This window comes from Colletotrichum jinshuiense, chromosome 5 (assembly GCF_051148585.1).
Source record: "Colletotrichum jinshuiense chromosome 5, complete sequence".
NCBI lineage: Eukaryota > Fungi > Ascomycota > Sordariomycetes > Glomerellales > Glomerellaceae > Colletotrichum > Colletotrichum jinshuiense.
The window spans coordinates 3,342,646-3,364,614 of NC_139312.1; the positions used below are offsets into that span (position 1 = coordinate 3,342,646).

The following is a 21,969-nucleotide window of genomic DNA, read 5'->3' on the forward strand; positions in this document are numbered from 1 at the left end:
AAACCCAGGCTCCAGCGTAAGACTGCCTTTCTTAGATATAGATGGCGCGGGCAGGCAGTGCAGAATGCTGTATGCAAGACCACCTCACGCGGTGCATCGCAACGCCTAGTGCTTGGTCAACGCAGCTTGTCGGCGTTTACCCCGCTTCGGACAAGGCACTTGAGCGGTGGCTGAACCAGAGTTGCAGCAAGGCTGGTGAACGGGACCAAGCACACTGTGGTTTCCCACCCTTGATTGCAACGGGAGGGTGCAGACCGTAGTACGTAAAGCAGAGTTGACTGCCTGGCGGCGAAACTGTTCAATAAGGGAATTGAGGCAAATGGCAGCGTGTTTAATACCGCCTCTTCACGAGCACACGGCACCGGCCTAGTGTCGCCAGTCCCACTTTAGCGGGGACGTGCCCGCCGGCAGGAGACCGGTCGGCTTGAAGTGTCCGAAGCCGGTTTTGTGCTTGTTTTCGACCGTCGCAAACCGGCGGTACAGGGAAGGCCTTAATGTCAGATGAACGTCACCTCTTGGAACACAGCCCATGGAACGGGTCTGTCGCAGGTAACCACAGCTCCAGAACGCCGTGCTACTAGACGTCAGTCTGGGACCGAAGCATCATCCGAGCTTCAAATAGTCTCACGCGAACCCCTGGCGTGTTGTCCTGGACACCCCTGTCCTCAGCCATCCTTCAATCCCGTTTCCTGGCTCCAGTAGTAATGTCTATCTAATGTCAAGACCTTTGTAATATGCGTAACGTCGTGGTCCGTCGTAAGTCGATAACAGGTTGGCGCTTTTGTCGATCCTGAAACGCCAGCAGAGCACCAGCCAAATAATCCCGAGGCATCCCGCAGCGTCCCATCCGCTACAATGCCGTCCGGTTCAGATCACCTCGAGACGCCCGTCACAACTGCAACTTCCTCCGCCAAGGGCACTCGAACAACTCAATCAACAGCTTCTTTTTTTTGTGCGTCACGCCACAACAGCTTTGCCGGGGTGTCCACCATTTCTCCCTTCGAAAGGGTCTTCTACTCAACAACCACTTCCACCGCCCCAAAACTCTTCTTCTTCATAAGAAACTCGGATCTCTCACCTCCCGCCCCCTCCCCTCTCAGCCCCATCTTCCGTTCCAAGAATTTTTCCTGGTCTGACATGCTTGATCGGCAGTGGCCGTCGGCCAGTTTGGGCTGTCCATTCGAGCCATTGAGGGCCAAGACAAGGCAGCAGTCCAAATCCCCAGCCGCAAGCTGCCTTGACACTGCTGTCCTGTGGAATATTCACTATTGCCGTCGTCATCTGCATGGTCTAGCATCATGCGTTGACCGAGATCGCCGCCCATACTAACCCGTGTGGCATCCAACATAAAGTAGCCAAATCGAGCCAAACTGAACTGTAGATGGCCATGAGGGTCGTGAACTCTTTTCCAACTAGTGGAACCAAGATGCATTCAAATACGTTGAGACCGTCCGTCGTGAGAGTCGTTGCAAAGAACCAAGGGTACTATGAAGAAAGGAAGCCTTTCCCGTTTTGTTCCAGAAAATGAATCGTGTTGACGAAGGGGAATCCGTGTAGACGCCATATAAGCAAAGGATGTCGATTGGCGACGAGCCAATTTTATGCATAAAAGTGAAGTAGTAACCAGAATGAAAAGAGCAAGGTGCAGTAGTAGTGATGGATAGGTTGTGACGGGTGTGAATGGTCGTACTGAAAACATAGGGAAGCAACACCGCTGGAGCAACGTTGCAGTAGATATGCGAAATAACTGCCAAAAAGGGTGCAGAAACCCGCTAGCCTAGGCCCAGGACCACCTCATCCAAGAGGAGGGCATGGCCGCAGGACGCTACTTAAGCGACGGGGGCAATAGACGCAATGGGCGCAATGGGCGCAACAGCGGGCTGAACGATACCAGGGGCAGCAGTCAAGTCGACATCGCCGGGGAGCTCGCCGTTGGTGTTCTTCTGGGGGCAGTCGCGGGAGATGTGACCGGCCTCACCGCATTGGTAGCAGGTCTTGCCAGCAGTGTTGAGGGGGCCACCGTTGGGCGCAGTGCAGTCGCGAGAGATGTGGCCAAGCTTGCCGCAAGCGTAGCACTTCATGGCCTGAGCCTGGCAATCTCTGGCAAAGTGGTTGGGGCCGCCGCACTTGTAGCAGGTAGCGGGGCGGGGGCCACCGGCGAAACCACCACGGCCGTAGCCACCAAATCCGCCGCGAGGAACGGGGCCACCGCGGCCCATTCCGACACCGGCGGGGCTGGGGCATGCGCGCTTCTCAAACGTCAACGATTTTTGTTCATGATTACCAGTGGCTGAGAACATCTTACAGCAAGGTGGCCGGGCTGGCCGCAGTTATAGCAGCGGCCGCTCGTGCCAGCACCGCTCAAGCGCAGGGTTGGGCAGTCAGCCTGCACATGGCCTAGGCCCTGGCAGTGATAGCACTGCTTGGCCTCGGTGGTGCGGGGCAGGGGGCATCCGTTGGACTCGTGGCCGGGCTGCTTGCCTAATCAATATAGTCAGGGAATGTGCGCACAAGTGCTTCAAGAGATGTACTTACAGTTGTAGCAGAGACGCTCAGCAGAAGAGCAGACCTCGGCGTAGTGGCCGACGTTACCGCACTTGTAGCACGCGCGACGAGAGAGGGAAGACATTCTGACTATTACGTAGCTGTGAGAATCTTGTTAGTTGCACGAACTGAAAAAGAAAAAGAAAAAGATGAGTGTCTGTGTGCATCAGCCCTCCGTCACAGATTCCGACGCTGTTAGTCCTAGTAGTATAACAGTGTTTTGGATGCGGCGCAGCCCAGCCCGCATGGCTTTGAATAGAAATGTATCACATCCAGCGGGCAGCCCAACCTGTGGGGTTGTTTCGTTGGATTCGGTCGCATGCATCCGGTCGGTCGTAGCAAGTCAAAACAGCCCTTGACAGCCCTTCCTTTCTCTGACCACGAGGATGCCTCGGTTGCGATTGCTCCAAGGCGAGAGCCGGAGCAAAGGACGGCAGTCCCGACGGCATATGAAGTATTTGTCGCTTGGCATCGGCGTTGTGGTGGCCCATGAGCAGTTGAGGGATTATCGCAAGCGATCCACCGAGGGCTTTTCGGGAGAACGGCGTCGGACCAAAAGTCGAGTGCGCGGGGCCGAGGCAGCGGGGATAGTACAAAGATAAGCGGCTGAAATATGCGACACCGGGTCAATGCTGACGGGGGTGGACTCGGTCGCCGTGCCGTTGTGGTATGATGCCGACAGATGCAGTTGCATGCGGGATTTGGCGCGCTTGGTGGTAGGCGGACTTGGAAAAGAATAGGTTGTTGGCAGACAGGCAGGCAGGCAAGCAATCGATTGCGATGCGCAAAGCCCGGCGATGGTGTAGATTGCAGCCAAAGCAGTGAGCGGGGCGGGCGCTTCGGCTGGGTCGCATCGCGCAAGGTTTTGCATTGCAGCGATGGCGACGTCGTCTCCAAGATCAAGGTGCCGGCAAGTCGTTATGATAGCGGCTCAATGCGCATGGGAGGCGTTGGGTTGGATTGACTTGGGTGTTGTATTGCAAGTTGTGGGTTTGCTGGTGCTGGGCTGGGCTGGGCCCTTGCGGCGCGTCGCATGAGGTGCATGCGACAGCAGGACAAGGAAAGGTTGCGCGGTACACCATGACATGGCAGACAGGCAGCAGACGAGGAGGGGTACGAATGAAGGTGACGGGATGGATGGTAGAAAGAGAGGTGGAGGTGGACGGGATCGGGCTGCGAGATGCAGGAACCAGTCGAGGGCGAAACTCACCTTTTCGCGAAAAACTGCCTTTGGGGAAGATTGGGAACTGAAGGTCGGTTCGATGAAAGGTTGTGGTTGTTCAAGCGGGAAAAAAAATAATGTGTGAGGGAAGAGGGGTCCAGTGAGGTGGCGGGGATAAAGCACGGAGGCGAGGAAACTTGGTTCCGAACTTCTCTTCAACCGGAAACCTGACTGACGATATTGGATTTACCCAAAGTGATCGGACTTGGACGAGGGGAAAAATTTTCAAAAGCGTGGCGATGATGTTTGGTGGAAGAAGCGCGAAGAAGGAAGGAAGAAAGGACGGAAAACCACAAGAAAGTAAAAGGGCAAAAAGCGAAGCAGTCGGGTGGACTGGAGCAATAGGGAGCAGGAGCAGTCCACACCTACCACCTCTCCCCTCCAGCTCACGCCGCTCACATCTATCACACTGTCATTCAGTTCCGTCACTTTACAATCCCATCCATCCATGGATCTATCCCCTCCCCTCTGTCAGATAGTGCAGTAGTGTCGGGTGGGAGGGGGGATTCGAGGTACAAGCCCCGTCCAGGACATGACGAGAAAGGAAAGGACGGGGGCCGGGCTGGGCTGGATTCAGGTGCAGTGAACGGGCTGGGCTGGACTGGAGAAGCGCGAGGAGGAGGAGGAGAGGAGGAGGGGGAGGGAAGTGGGTGTGGAACCGTTCACTCAAACTACCTGACCCTGGCGTAGCGCGTGTAGCAGCACTTGGGCGCGGAAGGGTACCGACACTCGACTCGGCTGCTGGCCACTGGCACTTTTGGTGTTGACATTGGCACCGACACCAACACCGACACCGATACTGACCTGCGATGCGCGCACCTGAAGAGTGGGGCTTGAGTGAGTACATATACACGATGCGATGCGACTTGTTGCGATGCAATGCCGCAAGAGGTCGCGACTTGTAGTCGAGGTTGCCTTTGCTGAGTGAGCATCAGCTCAGTAGCCAACTCAACATGACCCGGTGCGATGCAATGTGCACTTGAAGAAGCAGAGCTCTCGAATGTTGCGCGACAGAGGGGACGGAGGGGCCCAACTCGACATGCATTCGAGCGCTTCAGCTGCACCTTGTGCCGTTGCTCCGCATCTGCATTTTCAGTCACCTGCTTCTGCCCAAAGCAAGATGGATGCTTCCTTGTGTCCTATCACCACAAGACGCCAACCCGAGGAAGGAATGCACACACCAAGGTACATCTCGACTCCGAACAGTTTCCAACCACCCTCGTTCACGTCGGGCAACATTGCTGAAAGAGGCCCCCATAAGAGGGGGGAAACACTAGGCGCACGGCCTACTCTCACCCATGTCATGTCCAGACGCGAGGGGTATGAAAGATCAAAGTCAGAATGGATTCTGTCCGTCTCGTCTCAGCCTCCGATACATGGGAGGGACCTCGGGAGAACGGACCACCTGGGGCTGGGGCAATCACGACGTCAAAAGTGGGAGGGGCGGGGGGAGAAACATGCCCCCAACGACGCTGGGACCAAGTATCGCAACAGCAGCCTCACTACCCTCATTATTCAACCCATCTCACCACCCCCTCATGTCGCTCACTCATACTCGGGCTTCAACCTCACCTTGCACTCGCTGGCCCTCCCACCTGACACTTGACACATTGCAAATAAAATCAACTGGAAAGACCAACATAGTCTCAGGCTCCCGGTCAGCTCTTCTTTTCCCGCTGCCGACTGACCCATGAAAGGCAATGCAGAGCAAGTTTCGTGCCTTGCTCTCATAAACCTTCACCTACATAGTACACACGCCGTTCCCATCGATCCCTTGCATTGGTTAAACTCACTCGACAATCACTCGACATCACGCGTGACGAACCGGAGGCTCGTCTCCTCTAGGCTAGATACGAGCGCACAAACAAACATGAAGAGCGGGTGGGATCTTTCACCCCCTGGCGCATACTTGCATGCCGCTAGAGCCATGTTGAATCCAGCACAGCGCACTCCTTCCTTCCCCCCTCCCCTCTTTAGAACATCCGCCCCTCAAAACACCACAGCGCTAACATATCGTTTTAGCGAACTATCCGGGGCTAAAAACCCTCACAATTGGCGAGGACTGTTCAAAGGTAGGAGGTACCTTGCCTACCTACCGTAAGGTAACCCGTGTCCATCTAGTGGTACCTGACCCGAGTCCATGTCCGTGTGTCGCAACACTCGAAATGTCTCAATCTTACCTCCCCTGACTGGCTGCAAGTGCGTGCAGGGTTGAAAGCAGGAATCACAGCTTGTGGCTCACTCCTGTCGTCACTCGCGCGTCTGTAGCCCAAGAACCACAGACGCTTCTTGCCCACAGACGTCGTGTTCTAAATCAAGAAATGCGGCATCCTTGTTGGGGCCACAGCCATAATTTGAAGAGATAATGTGGCATCTTGGAGTGCGCAATTGGGGTTCCCCGGTGCAGTTACGACAAGCGATGATATGACATTAGACAGGCGGTTCGGGCAGCCGGCTATGCGGCATCGACCTTGCTACAGGACCCTTTCTAGCCTCACTGCTGCCGTACACTTTTGACCAACGAGACCGACATCTCGGCACGGAGCCGCCCGTCTGGTACAGTGTAGTGTGGTAGTGTAAGCCCAGCCATGTCGTGGAACCTATCTTCGCAGTCTGCCGTCATCACGTTTTGATCTCTTTTTCATCCAGGCACGCCAAAGTAAAACTCCAATGTTCCAACGGAATGTCTTCTTCCTCGGCCCAACCAGGCATTGCTGGATATGCACAGCATGTGTACCAACATCATATCTGTCCCCGAGTAGATACGGAATATGACATGGCGCGCCAAGTCATACTCGGCGGCCACGGAAGACGGATGAGACGCTCTTTGACTCAACCAGGCTAATCAGACAGTGCAACTGCAGTGGGCTAATTTTTTTCCTTTCTACAAAAAGTTCTGTTTCCAATTCTTGTCCCCATTCCCGTACAGCGTAATCAGCTGCATGCACCGCCGTATTACTTTTTACACGCCTCCAACACTGATATCGCCGTCACTGCCGGATGCACAATCGTATCAACACAATAGCCCCCCGGTTTATTGAACTTGGGCTGTTGTAGTTGCCAAATCACCACGGAGCCCTTCGTTCACCAACCCGGCCCATCTCGGAAGGGTGCGGTGGGAGCGGAACCTCGGTCACTGCCGGTGCCACTGACCGGGGTCGGGCATCAACGACGTAGCTCACACCGTCTTCCGATGCGTAGGATGGCGGCCGAGGTCCACTACTGCTTTCTCCCGAGGTAGGGGTATTCGCGGCCAATACGGCATTTGGATTACGCTGCCAATATATACGATTTGGGTCAACCCGCTGCAAGGCATTCGTTAGTCGCGTGTTCATCGATCGGGCTCCTTCTTGCGAATACGTACCACGCTTTCTCTCCAAAGGCCGTATGCGGGTGGCTTGGCCAAGACTGCCTCACTGACCTCCCCTTGCTCTTCTTCATCGCGCGCCAGAACCACTCGAATTGGCTCTCGAGGTACAGCATAACCCCCGGGGGCCAAGAGTTGTGGCATCGGAGGCAAGGGCGCGTCGTCAGGCCTTGGTCGGATGACAAGCATACACAGTCGGATCAACCCATGGCAGAAGAAAATGGTGACAAACAAAATGATTAGTATCAACAAGACCGTGAACTCGCTACTGCGAATGTTCTGTGTAAGAGATAGTGCTAGGTCTAACGTTCCGGTCAGCCAAATCTACATTGCGAGGCGATGGCAGAGCAGGGTTGGGGCGGTACTTACACACAGTCAGGAGGAGCGTCAAAAAGGTGCCCGATATGAAGCAACGAAGAATCTGCGATCTCATGCGCCGCGAGTTTGGCCAGGGGATACAGAGCAGAAACCGTTTCGGGTGTCCCTCATCTCGTTGCTGATTGCGGTGGGCGCGTCGTCTACGGCGCCGCCCATCGTGGGCCATCTGCGCCAAATGCATCTCTGCTGGGTCTGGACCAGTGAACCTCCTTGTCCTGCCGAAAGATTCTGATCGTGTACGCTGAGCTACAGGTGCCGGCGCTGTTACTGGGGCTACATGCTGTCCTCCTGCTCTCGTCGTATGCGGTTCCAGCGACGTCTCGATTGCTTGGCTTGGATTTTGTTGGGCTGAATTTGGCCTCGAGTTCGGCTCGTCAGAGCTACTCGTCCAGGGTCTCGTGAGATGCGGGAGGTTCAGACGGGTTCCCGGGAGTGTCGGGAGGCCCAGATTGAATCGCGGTGTTTTGGGACTATCAGTTTCGCCATCGCCAAGTCTCTGCATCCCGTTCCCGGGACGCCTTCTTGAGAGTGCAGGCCGTGTTCCAGGCAAAAGCCTCGGTCGAGACCGTGTGCCTTCCTCCATTTCCGGCCGTGTGGATGGCCCTGCCAATGCCTGCTGTTCAATGTCTTCCCCGTTCGAGGACCGTCCTCGGCGTAGGAAGTCCATGGTGAAGGCCCGGGTCTGTTGATCGGTCGGCCCTATGTGGAAAGTCGAAGGATGAGTCTGCGATTATCGCCGTTCAAGGTTTCGTCATGCTTCGGCGTGTGCAACGTTTAGATAAGCACAAGTCCCTGCCGTCTGTTTCGTAGCTCCCCCGCGGAGACCTTCAACGGCGCCGAAGGCGCAAAACGGGACGAGGGGGTCCCTTAGATCGGGTCGAGGCAGGCGGCGAGTCAGCGATGGCAGGACGAACAAAGGTTGCCGTGTCGTTTCGCGGGATGGCAGATTGCTAACAACGGCCAGGGAACGGTTCAAGACGTCGGAACAAGGGGGAGGAACAATGGATTGAATGAAAGTCGGTATAGGTAGAGCTAAGTCCTCAAGGGATGAGGAGGAGACGCTTAACAGGCCACGGAGGAATTCGATGGCTGAAGGGAGGGATGCTCGCGACCGTATAGAAACAGCAGGGAGGGAGGGTATCAAGAAAGACAACGCCAGCCGGGCAATCTAGCTCCCAGAGCCTTGAAAGCGACAATCAATAAGCACGGCAGTTTATGACTGACGACGACAGAAAGGAGAAGGGGGGATAAAGAGACTAGCAAGAAGCAGAAGAGGAAAACGATGCCAGGAAAGAGGCTGGCGCCAACATGACGTTGAGCAGAGAGATTGGTGATGGAGGAAAGTCCTGAAAGTTGAAGGAACTGAGAGAATGAATTAAGGTGTAGCAGGGTACAATGGGCCAAGGCTAAGGCAGGGAAGCGTCGTCGTCGGTCCGCTAGCCAGCAGTTCGGTTCGCTGAGACAGTTTAGAGCAAGACCATGAAAGGTGAGGATGCAAGGTCAAGGCAGGAAAAGGGAAGGAGACGTGGGGAAGATGGTCCGCAGTCTGGAGGCGTGCATATGCGAGGGCGGTTGGATAGCGTACCGTGTCAGTGGGCAGGTCTGGACAGGAAGCGGCGCGCTCGGTGACACAGACACCAGTCTCATCCCGGCGTATCTGGGATCCTGCGACTCTGCAACTCTGGGGGAGTACGGGATAGGGTAGGCTGGGATGGGGACAGGACAAGGACGGGATGGGATGGGAGGAGGAAACGTGCAGTTCCTGCTGCATCGGGGCCGGGGACATGTTGCATCTGCATTGGACCCTTGCACATTTCCATGATTGTTGCCGTGTCTCGTCTCCTTTACACGCTTGGGCTACTCCAGAGTGCCATTATCTTCCACGTAGACTAGGACGGGTCCAATGAGGCCGAAGGCAAGGAGGAACAGGACAGAGGCACAGAGAGGGAAAAACACGACAGCATGGATGGAAAGAAGCCTCGTTTCCCGTCTGTGCCTCTACGGGGCTTGGGACTCGGGGAGGAAAGGATGGCGTCGTGGATGGCAGTGGGCGGTTGGATTCGCCGTCACTTGACTTCTCTGACAGCTCGAGTGTTGCATAACTGTCAAGGGGACCTTTTTAGAAACATGGGAGCCAATGGAAATGACCTAATCAACGATCCCGGACGAAAGAAGGCGTTTCGGATTTCTCAATTTCTTACTCTACACTACCTGGCGTGCCTGGGTACTTGGGACCGCTAAGCCGTTTTCGGCCTACCGCTGTCACCCTAGGGGTCTTCCATTGGAGTGCAAGGCAGCTTGGGTAGGCCACCCACAGTCCGGTTGGCGTTTGGCGTTTGGCGTTTGGAGTCTGAAGGAGGCCAACCGCAACAGCAACAACCAAAAAATAGCAGCTGATGGAACATGGCATGGGCGGCAAGAATAGTAGTTGATCGCTTGTGCCCCGGGTGCAGCGCCATAATTAGAGGGTTCATTTTTGCTCGGCATGTTTTTGCCATTTCTTCTTGTCACAGCCCCGGAGCTCACAAACAAACACACACACTCTCTCTCATTCTCTCTCTCTCTCCCTCACACACAATTTCGAGTATCCGTATCATCATCACCCCCGAGCAAGGCCGTGTGCACGGTGCCGGTGGTTCACTGACCATCTCTTGCGTGGGGCCGCTGTTCCCAAAACCTCCACTTGCAATCAGATGCATCCTAAAGGAAAACATTAACAGAGGGGCCACGATTAATTGCTCTCAGATAAGGTATGGGGTATGGATACCATGAGACGCACATTTTGCGTCTTGCCGGCGACATACACTACATGATACGCGCCCCCTTGCCTCGGATACCGCCATTATTGCCTCCAATGCATGCCCACCACCTCGCTGTTCGCCGAGCAGCCTACTCAGGGTACCGCCATGTAAGCTAGGTGAGACATGCACCTACTATAGCTGTTGTCAGCAACTGTATTAATGTCGACTTCCGTTTGGTTTGCCACCTGACTACCCATCGACTACCTTATACAACATTGAGCACTGGGACATTCCATGGTTTGCTTTGAACAATCTGTCTCGCCCTTAAAACTATCGTCCCTTTCTTTGTACCTCTGTCCAGCTTCTGCTGTCATCGTCACCGCTATCGTCTACACCTCCATACATGTCGCTCGAGTCGTCAGATGGCGCAGTTCCCGACTTCCGGCAACCTTCCTACCCCCCACTAGAAGACGATAGAGTTCATCGGGCATCCGCCGTTTTTATCATCGCCACATAGCGTCAGTCTAGAGGATGGAACCAGGGGTCCTCGTGCTTTGTTCCAGCAACGAAGCCCACCCACAGCGGCTCAGCTCAAGCACGCTTTCCCCTGGAGCCCAAGCGACGAATGCCCCGTTTAGTGATTCCAGTATATCGTTTGTTTGTTTGTCTTACTCTACATGTAGCTGCAGCTTCGCAGGCGGACGGATGGCCCGGATCATGGAGACCGCCCAGGCACATTACACGCGCTCGCCGGGAAAGCCATCATATACCAACACCACCCAGTGCATCCCTCAATCATGCAAGCGGAACTGCTTCGTCGGTGAGGTCATATTACCAACGAAACGTCTCCTACGCTGCCACGACATTGGGGGTCATGCGAAGCTGTCTCGGGGCTATCCCGAGAAACAAAGCAGGCACTAGATGAGCATTCCTGGGCCGTGGTTCATTCGTCGAGAAATGCGCTCTCTTAGAACTATGTACGCCATTTCAACGACAGCACAGAGCAACGTGCCGCAATCGTCATTTCTAGGGTATCACAGCGCGGACGTTGCCCTAATGCTCGCCGCCCCCCTTTCCAATTGACATATGTGAGAAAAATGCTTCCATCGTAGGAACGCCAGGCACTTTGATATTGGTTCATACATGCTTCTCTTCAGTGTCGTCCTTGATGAACCGCACGTGATCGACCTCGGTCCTCGCCGCCTCGGTTGTACGTTCTCGGCCCTGTTGACGATGCAATCCTTATCTGGTGTAGTCGTGGTTGGGGCACCATCGTCTTATCAGGTTTGAGCAAATAGCCGAACGAAGACGGGGTCTTGTTGTAAACTCGAGGATGAACATATCAGCCATGTACAGGTTGCCCTTAAGCATAAGTTTATTTGCCAAATGTCATCTTTATCATCGCAACTCCCCTAGAAGCATGTTTCGATCAGATGATGCAGAAAGAACTTGAAGGCTATGTTAGCAGGGTGACATCTAAAATGATAGAGTCGTATGACGTACCGATGGGCTCCGTGCCAGGCGCAAACTCGACGCAATTGACAGTCCCTTTGTGGCCCGGAAGCTTGTACATAAGCTTGCCCGTCTCACTGGACCAAATTGTGGCAGTGCCATCGCCAGAACCGACAGCCACCTTTTTGCCCTCAGAATCCCAGCTGGCTCTAATGAGATTCTTCTCAAGACCCTGAGAAGCACCGTCGAATGTTCTTATGTGTCTATCGGTGGGGGCAAATGGCCGAATGTCCCATGTCCTTACCGTGGAGTCCATGGAAAATGAGAGTAGTGACTGCGAGTCTGGTGAGACTCTGAGTGAGGTGACGGTATCCTGATGCCCAAGCATGGAGTAGACGACCGACTTCTTGCGCAGGTCCCAGACCTTGATGTCGTTATCAATGCCTCCTGAATAGACCTCGTTTCCAGCTTCTGACATAGCGATGGCTGTGATTGGGAACTCTGTCTGGATATGGTCCACCGCATTCTTCGACCTTGGATCCCACAGTCCTATTGAGCCGTCGTCGCTGCCGCTGACAAGCAACTCCTCGCCTCGTTTACTAATATCCATAGCGTTGACAACCTCTTCGTGGCCGACGTATCTTCGTATTCTTGTGCCATTCTCAAGGTCCCAGCTCGCCAAGTGCGTATCTGCTGAGGCGGAGTATACGATCTTCGAGTCTCTGGACCACTGGAGGTCTAGGACAGCGCCACGGTGGCCAGTGAGAATGCCATAGTTTTCGCAGTCGCCGTATGTTCGCCACAACACTACTTGAATTTAGCGATACGCCTAGTTTCAAAACGTGGGACAAACAAACAAATGCTTCTGTCCATTGACCCTGAAGCAATGAAGTTGCCGGTATGGTCAAACTTGGCAGCGAAGATCTCGCCCGAGTGGCCAGAGAGTTCCATGACCGGTGCTTGCAGGTTGCTTGTTCGCGGTGCCTGATCGTTCCTTCGTCAATCGTGTGCCAATTGATCGACAGAATACTTTTCTTACCGTCTGCACCAATGCGCTGCTCTTCCCAGAGGCGTTAAGCCTGGCCAGTGCTCCTGTTGACGATCCTACATTCTGGCGCTTTACGATCATCTGGCCCGCGCCAGGTTCGTCGGCAGCAGGTCTTTTTTCGGCAGACATCGTCGCGGAACGTTGATTCGAAGCCCACGTATTGATAGAAGTCTCGTTTGAATTGGAGTCGTGTTGGTATAGAACGGCGCGCGTGTCGTGTCGAGACTGTTGGTTGGTGTGCAACTCTTGACCAAAGAAATTGGCTGTTGCTGAGATCATTGGCCCCACGCGAGGTCGGCATGCGGAACGGAGCTTGCTTCTGCCGATCCCCGAGCCCAAAGGAAAATGGATGGAGAGTGGAGCTTTCAATTCCTGGTGTCTACCTGGTCGTACCTTACCCGATGAATATCAAACCCCTGCACTTCCACGTCCCCAATCCCCACCTCACCCTCTACGGCCGACGGTCAACGTTGAACCCCGATTACTACTGCGGCAACGACATCAAGGCGACATTTGCGGCTCGTGCCCCATATCCGTCGCAACGACGACAACAGACAGACGATCACCACGAAGGACACGAATCAAAAGCGACCGCACAGGAGAGCAAGATCCCCGAGATCCCCTACACCGGATTCGAAGAGTTCAATCGTTGGCCCCGTAGGCTGCTTTGGCAACCATGGCCTCGAGCAAGGCGACCCGCTTGGGCGAGGAGTGCGTTTTCCAATTATGCACTCGTGGTTGATAGGAGCTAACCGCCGGGCAGGATCTGGAAGTACGTCTTGTGCTCCGCGCATGCCTAGGAACGAACAAGTCTGACACTCCCGATTGCAGAACACGTATAGACAAAGTGAACGCTGAGCTCGTCACTCTTACTTACGGAACGATTGTTGCGCAACTGTGCAAGGACTACGATAGCGACTACGTAGAGGTCAACAAACAACTAGATAAGATGGGTTACAACATCGGTCTCCGGCTCATCGAGGATTACTTGGCCAAATCGAATACGATGAAGAGATGCTCAAACTTCCGCGAGACGGCGGATATGATTGCGAGGGTGAACCCAATCAGCTGTACCCTACACGAGGTTTACATGCTAATTGTTTGTAAAATCAGGTCGGGTTCAAGATATTCCTTAACATCACACCGCAAGTGACCAACTGGACGACGGACAACAAGCAATTCTCGCTGGTGTTTGACGAAAATCCTCTGGCAGACTTTGTCGAGCTGCCTGATGACGAGCGAGCTCAAGATGAGCTTTGGTACTCGAACATATTTTGCGGAGTGTTGCGAGGAGCATTGGAGATGGTGCAGATGCAAGTGGAGGCGCACTTTATTAGCGATGTTCTCCGAGGCCACGACACGACGGAAATGAGGGTGTCATTAGTGCGGTACATCGACGACGAACTACCTCCCGAAGACGACTGAACGGCACTGCTTCTCGTAGAGCGACGCCGGCTTCCTCGCTTCAGCCACCACACAAGCTATATCTCCCTACCTGTCTCATCCCCAGGCACTGAATGCGTGCCACAGTTACTGGTGGACAAGGGGCCATATCACAGTCTGGTGCCCGCCCAGATGACGTAATATCAACATCAATACACTTATGGAATTGTAACATCACCAGGTATCACTGAGGAAGATAGGGTCTGGTAGCGCTGTGGCATATGTGCCGGGGACGAATATTACTAGAGTTGCGACTGGGCCGCGGGCACTGTTATTAACGATAACAAAGAGACCTCCGCGTGCGATTTTCCCACGGCAACTTGTTGGAAAATGATAATAACGATGCATGTTAGCCCTGATCATTGACTGGAGGCCCGTTATTCGAAGAGGGAAATGTGGCCTGCATGACGGCCAAAGAAGACGGTGGGGTCTTGGCGCGTAAGCCATGTTTGCGGCGATTCTGCATGCCCAACGTTGGGTCTGGGCCGGCCCTGGTCTGTATCCACGTTGCCGGTAAGGCGAGTTAAATTCAACGACACGGAGCAGCAAACAGTCGCTATGGCGCGCCTGGCCATGCCCAGGTCCAATGCGGTGCGCATTAAATACAAGGCGCTGGTGCTGTCGGCTGGCGATAAGCCCAGGACGGTAAGAGTAGGCCGCCTTTGTGAGTGTAGAGTGCCTAGGTTCTTGGGAGGTTGTCGGCCGGTTTCGGCAGAAGTGGGGAGATGGAAAGCCGGGGCTTCGGGGTGGCGCTGTCGTCCGACCGGAACCTGTCGAGAAGGGGGTAGTGGACAAGCTGCAAGAAGGGGAAATTTGTTTCACATTAGGGGAGTTGAAGGAGAAATGAAGAACATTGTGTGGCCCGGCATCGGAATACCGTGGCATTTCGCGGGCGCAATCATATCTACCACAGTGAGGATATCTACTTTGGTACTTTACCTCTGCCGTGATGAAAGTGAGGCCCGTGCTGCGGTCCATGACCCTGCATTTAATTTCAACAAAGGTGGCCGGCTGATATCGGCTCGGTCGCAGGTCGGCCCTAGCTTGCTATCCATGAGGTGGCGTCTGGTGTGTGGAATATGGCTGGAATGAAAATGGGAGACGCGTGTAGTTTGTGGTATAGTATGTCCCGGCCTGGGCAAGTCATAGATGATGTTGGCGCATAGCACGTTGAGATGCAAACTCTCCCAGACTTACGTCTCATCTCGAAGCATATAGTTGATCGCGTTGTAGGGGTTCTTGTCGCGAAGAGTGGGCGCATGGGTTGGAGTGGGCTCGGCGAGGGTAGTTGCATCAGGCAAACCGCGGGAACGTTGCGACGCTACGTGGTGGTTGGCGGGTGTCAGTCCATCTGTCTGTCTGCTTGCCTGCCTGATCTCACCGCAACTGTAACGACGCGATGTGCAATGCAGTGCAGGGAAGGGAAAACGAGGGCAGACGACGGAATTAAATGAAGGGCGGGAATTGGAGTTTCTCTGTAAGAGCCCACCCATCAATCAAACGGGATGGGTCGACAATGCAGCACGTTCCTTAGGTTGGACTGAGACGACTGATGAAGCGGCTTGAGCCCCAAGAAAAGACACGACACTGTATGCGACGCGACGTTGAACAAAGACTAGGTACGTGGGTTGGTGAAGAAACAGGCAGCTTGAGCGAGGTACCGGGTCATAAGCTCGACATTCCCCGAAAAGCAGCAGCAGCGGCATGAGCAAGGGGCCGTTGTCTGGCGCGAGCACCTAACCAGCAGTGCCAGTAGTGTACCTTCCTGCTGGAAGGTGCGGCGCCTCCCTCCCTCCTTCCCCCCTCAACCAGCTCAGTGCGCTGGAGACGGGCCCTATAGCACCTGACAGGGCGAGGGCACAGCCAGCACAGCGGCACCGGGCCAGCTGGGCCAGCAGCGGATGTCTTAGCTAAGGCGCCCAAGACGGTAGGCGGTAGGCGGTAGGCGGTAAACGTGCTGGAGTGCCACCCCCCTTCTAAATGCCTTTGGAGCCTTTGAAGCCCTTTTTGCCTTTGACATGACGGCTTTATGGCCTCAGGCACTCAATGTTCTCAGATATTCGCGCCTCATTCTGACGTGTACCCGCACCTGGCCACCCCTAAGCTGCTCCCACGACCTGCCAGCTCGCGGTTCCAGGTCTCCAGACTTCCCTCCCCCGAAATCTGCCCAAGCGTCCCAGGCGAAAATTAGGAAAATCCCAACCCCATCCTTTCCACTCTCCGTCTCTCTCTTCCTTTCCATTGCCTTGTCATCTCCCTCATCCGCCGACCAAGCGCCCCTCTCTTTCTCTCCTCTCACTCTCCTTCTCCTCCCCCTTCCTCCAACTCAAAAACCCCCCCTGGTGGCCTCGCATGCCGAACACATTCAATTTCAACTTGGCTTCGAATACGCGTCTGTTCCTCCGTTGATGGTTCCCGCCGTCGCGCCCCCCGAGACAATTGTCGATTTCCACTTCGACCTCGCCTTATCGGCCTAGCGTTGCGGGAGAGAGGGACCGACTGCTGTAGCTGTTGCTGTGAGGATCTACGACGCCAGAGCCAGAGCCAGAGAGACGTGGAGGAACCCGGCCCAACCCCAAAGCCAAAGCCAAAGCCAAACCACCCCCGACCCCCGAGCCGCGCTGCTCCTCTGTCTTCCCACTTCCATTTCCACTCTCAACCCACACCTGCATCTGGTCTTCTCGCCTTCGCCCTCTTCGCCATCGCCCTCATCCACCACCAGCCTCCGTCGCTGCTGGTCTTTCGACCCTTCTGTTCATTTGTACCACGCACACAACACGAATCGCGCCCACTTCGGTCTGTCGCGCCCATTCAAATCAGCCATTCCCTTCAACTTCCGTTGCAACGCATCTGAGGCCCCCTGGTGCCCTACCGCCGAACCCGACACGACTTTCCGCCAGTCGGCTTTTAGCGCACCGCGTACCACGCATCCAGCACCACTCAGGCTGGCTAACCAGGAAATTTTTTAACGACCGCGACCACTGATACTCTCCTTGCTCCGACCATCTTCCATCTTTCCACCGGCATTTCCTTCATCTACCGCATCGACTTCACCTCACCTTGCTGGGCAGACGATTGTCTGCAGCCCGGCCCGCCACCATGAACGTTAACGTCAATCCCAACATGGCCAACATGAACGCCATGGGCGGCCCTGTCGGCGCTCCCGTGCCTATGATGAATAATGGCGCAGTCGCTCCTCAGGTCGCAGGCCCGCGACAGATGCCTGTTCCCACGGAAAGCCAGCGCACCCTGCTCAACACGTACATCTACGAGTACTTCCTCCGCCATCAAATGTATGATTGCGCGCGATCCCTCCTCAACGGAGACCACCAAGTAAACGTCATGAAGGATGGCCCAAACCGACGAAGAGACGAGAATGGTAATCTCATGGGCAACGGGCTCGGCGATGATCCCATGGACACCGACTCCAAAGACGATATTGACGCCAAGCTGCCTGATGACCTTCCCGCCCCCAAGCTGCCTATGCCCGCCTCGGAATCATCCTTCCTGTACGAATGGTTCTGTTTATTCTGGGACATATTCCATGCGCAACGCACCAAAGGTGGCAGCGCCCCCGTCAATCAATATGTCAGCCACACCCAGGTATGTCTTTTTTTTCGTGCGTGCATCATTTTCGCCATCGCTGACGAATCATTGTAGCAGCAATCCCGCATGCGACAGAACCAGCAGCAGGAACTCCTCCGCCAGATGCGCCCCGATGGCTTGGCTGCTCAACAGCAATATCATTCCCAAATGATGCGCAACATGCAAAATGGCAGTATGACCATGAACATGAAGCAGGGCAACCTTGCGCGGACGGCCATGGCAAACAACCAAAACAAGTAGGTTTTTCCCCTTTTTTGTTCTTTTTTTCGAAGTCAATCACCTTGTACCGCAGAGCCTTTTGCTAACTTCGTACTACACAGCCCCCAAGCTATGCAGATGCTTCACCAAGCGAAGCAGACCCAGATGCAACGAGACCCTTCGGATATGGATGGAAATCGCCAACGCCCCTCGTCGCCTGGTTCCGGTGAAAACGCCCCTTCGCCATCAAAGAGACCCCGCCTGGACGGAACACCCTACAACCCCAACCAACCCGGAATGATGCCGAACGGAAGACCACAGCAGAGCATGCCAGGCCAGCAGGTGGGGACCACCCCAAACGTAGCCCAAGCCCAGCAAATGCTCATCACCAACGGCATTAACCCGGCATCGCTGACCCAGCAGCAGTTTACGACATTCTCAAATCAACCACCTGCTGTCCAAGCTAAGTCCATTGCTACATATGCGGCAAACCTTCAACAACATCAAGCTAGTCAGATGCCTAACAAGGCCATGCCGAACGCGTCTGGCCCTCAGGGCGCGCAAGGTTCGCCCATGATGGCTCAAGACCCGAACCAAGCCGGGCTAGCTGCGTACTACAACGCAGGGGAGATGGGTCCTGGCGGTATTCGGCCTGGCCCTGGCGGTGCTCAAGCCGGTGGTGGAAGTAACCACGCTCTGCAAGACTATCAAATGCAGCTAATGCTTCTGGAGCAGCAGAATAAGAAGAGACTTATGATGGCTCGGCAGGAGCAAGATAGCATGGGAGGTGCCATGCCTAGAGGAGACGGGCCTGCTGGACCGGGTGGCCCAGGCGCTCCCCCTGGTCCCAACGGCCAGCCGTTCCCGGAGACATCTCCTCAAGGAGCCAGAACTGGAGCGTCGCCAAACCCCAGTGAACAGATGAAGCGAGGCACGCCGCAGATGAACAATGCCGGCATTCCGTCACCGCTACCCGAGGGCGGGCAGTCTCGCGGCTCTCCCAACCCCATGAACTTTATTGGCAACCAGATGGATCCAAACATGGCGCCTCACTTTTTCAAGGGCATGAACAACATGGACGGAAATATGGTCGCCAATCCTCAGATGAACGGCGGCATGCGCCCGCCAAGCTCGCATCCTGGCCAACAGTTCAACGGCCAGATGAACCCGCAACAAATAATGGCCAGACAGCAACAGCAAGCGCAGGCGCAGCAGCAACAACAGCAGCCGCCTCAGCAGCCTCAGCAGGCTGGTCCGGGCAATCAACCAGTACAATGGCAACAAGGCGGCCCGAATGGCAACCAGATGGTGCCACAGGGTCCACAGGGTCCGGTCCAGGGCACACCACAGCAACGGTCAATGCCGCCGCCATCTGCTCCGGCTGGTGCCAACGCCAACCGGACAAACACTTCTTCGCCTCAACAGGCGACGGCGGCACCACCTACTCCTTCGCAGGCCAACAAGCCCGCCCCGAAGAAGAAGGACAACAAGAACGCCAAGGCCAAGGTGGGCAATTCTTCCCAAGATGTAACTCACTTGATTCCAGATACTAATAGTTACATAGGGTGCAACGCAGAAGAAGTCCAACGCCAACCTCAACAGTGGAACTACGCCAGCCGCCGACGGTGCACAGGATCCGGAGCCGCCAACACCGGCGACTCCCATCACCCCTGTCAACCCAGCCAGCTTCAACAAGAGCGGCCAAAATGCGGCGGTTCCCGCCGTGCCCAATGGTCAACCCGCTGCTCCCGCACCGGCTCCCGCGGCCCAAGTCGCGCCTCAAGCGCACGCGGACGCGAACCAGAACGGGTCCTTCGGCATGGACAGCTCCAACGGAATGGTCGACTTCAGTGCTATGGCTTTTGCCGACCCCCTTGTTTCGGACAATGTCCTCAACGACTTCGATTTCGACTCGTTCCTACATGAAGATGGTGACAACCAGGCCTTCGACTTCAACACAGGGTCGTTTGGCATGGAAGGGACCAACGAAATTGGCGCAGACTAGACGGGTGTCTTGGTCTTTGCGCAGGCGTCTGGTTCTTCCACTTTTCGTCGGGCTACTGTCATGCGTTTAGGCGTTCCGATATCCGCAACTTTGCCACTCTGAACCTAGCTGTCGGGCCAGCCGAGCAGCGTGATAACCGCGGAGCATGGCATTTCCTGCTTGGTTTGCGACCGTTATCAGAACACAAAAAAGCTCATCCCGGTTACGTCACGTTAGAGAGTGAGTGTATCGACTGCTATTTCAGTTGCAATCTTGCGCCGCACACAAGTCAATATTTGAAGCTTGGTGTCGTTAGCCACGCTGTGTTCTCAGAGTTGCTGAGCCTACTGTTTTCCTATCTTCTATGCTTTATTCGCCTGTCGCCCATCGAAGGCTTTGAACGAAACAACCTCGTTGTTTGTTTTCTGGTGGGCGCACACTAGGCGGGCCATGTCATCGTTCATTAAAGCCTCGTTTTCGATGGCGATCTAATCTCGCGTGCATCTGCCTGGGGTAACACGCATACAACTTTACGGGGCTTATTCGGGTTGGTCGTCAGTGGATGAGCCGCTCGCATGGGGCCCTTGGATCATTGGTTCTGGAGTTCTACGGGCCGGTTTCGCAAGTTCTTCTCGGTTGCCCTCTTTATCGAACAGCTGGGCGAAATCATTGATTATATGCGGCATACGATGTGAGATTGCGGATCCCGGATTTATTTGGAATGGGAAGGCTTGCCAACCCATGAGTGTCGAGTTATGCAAAAGAGGTGTGAGGTCCAAAAAGGGGCTGATGTATCGGCGGTAGTTGAGTGAGGAGCATTGTATTTACTAGAAGGCCAGGGACACTCTGCCGTGGTGTCGTCCAGCCATCGTCGATTACCCTGGGTCTTGTCAGATTATACTGTGGCGTGGTACGGTATTGGCTTACGAGTATCAATCCATTTTTTTTCCCCCATATCTGATCGCAATCAAACATCAAAGTTCGTTTTTTTGTTGTCATTATTGTATATGTGCTTGTGCGAGCCTAGGTTTCCTCCCTAGAAAAGAGTAGAGCAATCCTGGAGGTCTGGCCAAGACGAGGGAACCCCGGTATGCGCCCTCGGAACTTCGCTACTACCTACAGTCGACAACGGGGTTGCTAATCTCGGGGAATGGGCGGGCGTGGGGCGGTCGAAAACGCCGCCGCCCGGATGTGTCGGTCGTCGATCAGCGACGACGCCAACCGCACGGGCCGCCCCGGATGATCGACTGACGCTGCGAGCCCGAATGGGGTGGAAGTCCTGCTTGCTAGGCACCACCCCCCCTTCAACCCAACTGTCCATACTGGAGCCAGCCTTACGACGGCGGGCCAGACTAGCTGGCGACACAGCTAAACCATAATGGCATACGTAATTATCTGGCCAGATAAAATAGCCCTACGTATCGACATCAGTTTAAGGTAGTCGAGCCGGTGGATAGTATTCCCCGTGATATGTACAAAACTAGTTGACGCTCCAAACCTGCGAACATAAAGAGACGCATGCATTGGTAGCCAAAACACAATCATGTGCCATGCATGTGGTTAGATGTAGGTTTATTATCATGGTCATCATTATGTCGTCTTCTGCTAGTTATATTCCAGAAATCGGATACCAGGTTACGTGATCCTGTGCGGTTTACATTGATAATCGGGTTATGTGTATAATCCCTTGCCTGGAGCCAACTGGCTAGTGTATGGACTTCGATATGAAAATGAAAGCAGCCGCTATATATCGCTTATGAAAAGGGTATATGCTGTAGGAAGAAAAGGTTATATCTCGTCTTAGTTGAGAAGAGGCTCGCCGAATGGCGTGCCTACGTTTACGCAGTCGCGATGCCGTCTAGCATGTTAACAAGTGGGGCGAAAGCTTGTGCTGGATATGAGTAGCAAAAGCCTTGCTCGTCGACACAGCCGAGATTGTGGATCTTCCAACTGCGGCAATGAGCACAGCCGACGCCCCTGGAGCAG

At 54.8% G+C, this 21,969-nt stretch overlaps 3 protein-coding genes across 3 annotated transcripts; 2 read left to right on the plus strand and 1 right to left on the minus strand.

The window, feature by feature from the left end:
• Positions 1-11,650: 11,650 nt before the first annotated feature.
• EsH8_V_000831 (WD40-repeat-containing domain protein) lies at positions 11,651-12,881 on the minus strand (the record flags this gene model as incomplete). Its single annotated transcript, XM_083273347.1, has 4 exons — positions 11,651-11,700; positions 11,756-12,511; positions 12,562-12,688; positions 12,744-12,881. The coding sequence occupies 4 exons, from the start codon at positions 12,879-12,881 to the stop codon at positions 11,651-11,653; spliced, it is 1,071 nt and encodes a 356-aa protein (XP_083126062.1).
• A 547-nt stretch (positions 12,882-13,428) lies between these two features.
• Positions 13,429-14,177, plus strand: EsH8_V_000832 (TRAPP complex core subunit BET3; the record flags this gene model as incomplete). Its single annotated transcript, XM_083273348.1, has 4 exons — positions 13,429-13,463; positions 13,516-13,524; positions 13,584-13,806; positions 13,866-14,177. 4 exons carry the CDS (start codon positions 13,429-13,431, stop codon positions 14,175-14,177), a joined length of 579 nt encoding a protein of 192 aa, XP_083126063.1.
• Positions 14,178-17,294: 3,117 nt separating this feature from the next.
• On the plus strand, positions 17,295-20,004 carry EsH8_V_000833 (uncharacterized protein; the record flags this gene model as incomplete). Its single annotated transcript, XM_083273349.1, has 4 exons — positions 17,295-17,798; positions 17,856-18,037; positions 18,122-19,505; positions 19,564-20,004. The coding sequence occupies 4 exons, from the start codon at positions 17,295-17,297 to the stop codon at positions 20,002-20,004; spliced, it is 2,511 nt and encodes an 836-aa protein (XP_083126064.1).
• Between the last annotated feature and the right edge of the window lie 1,965 nt (positions 20,005-21,969).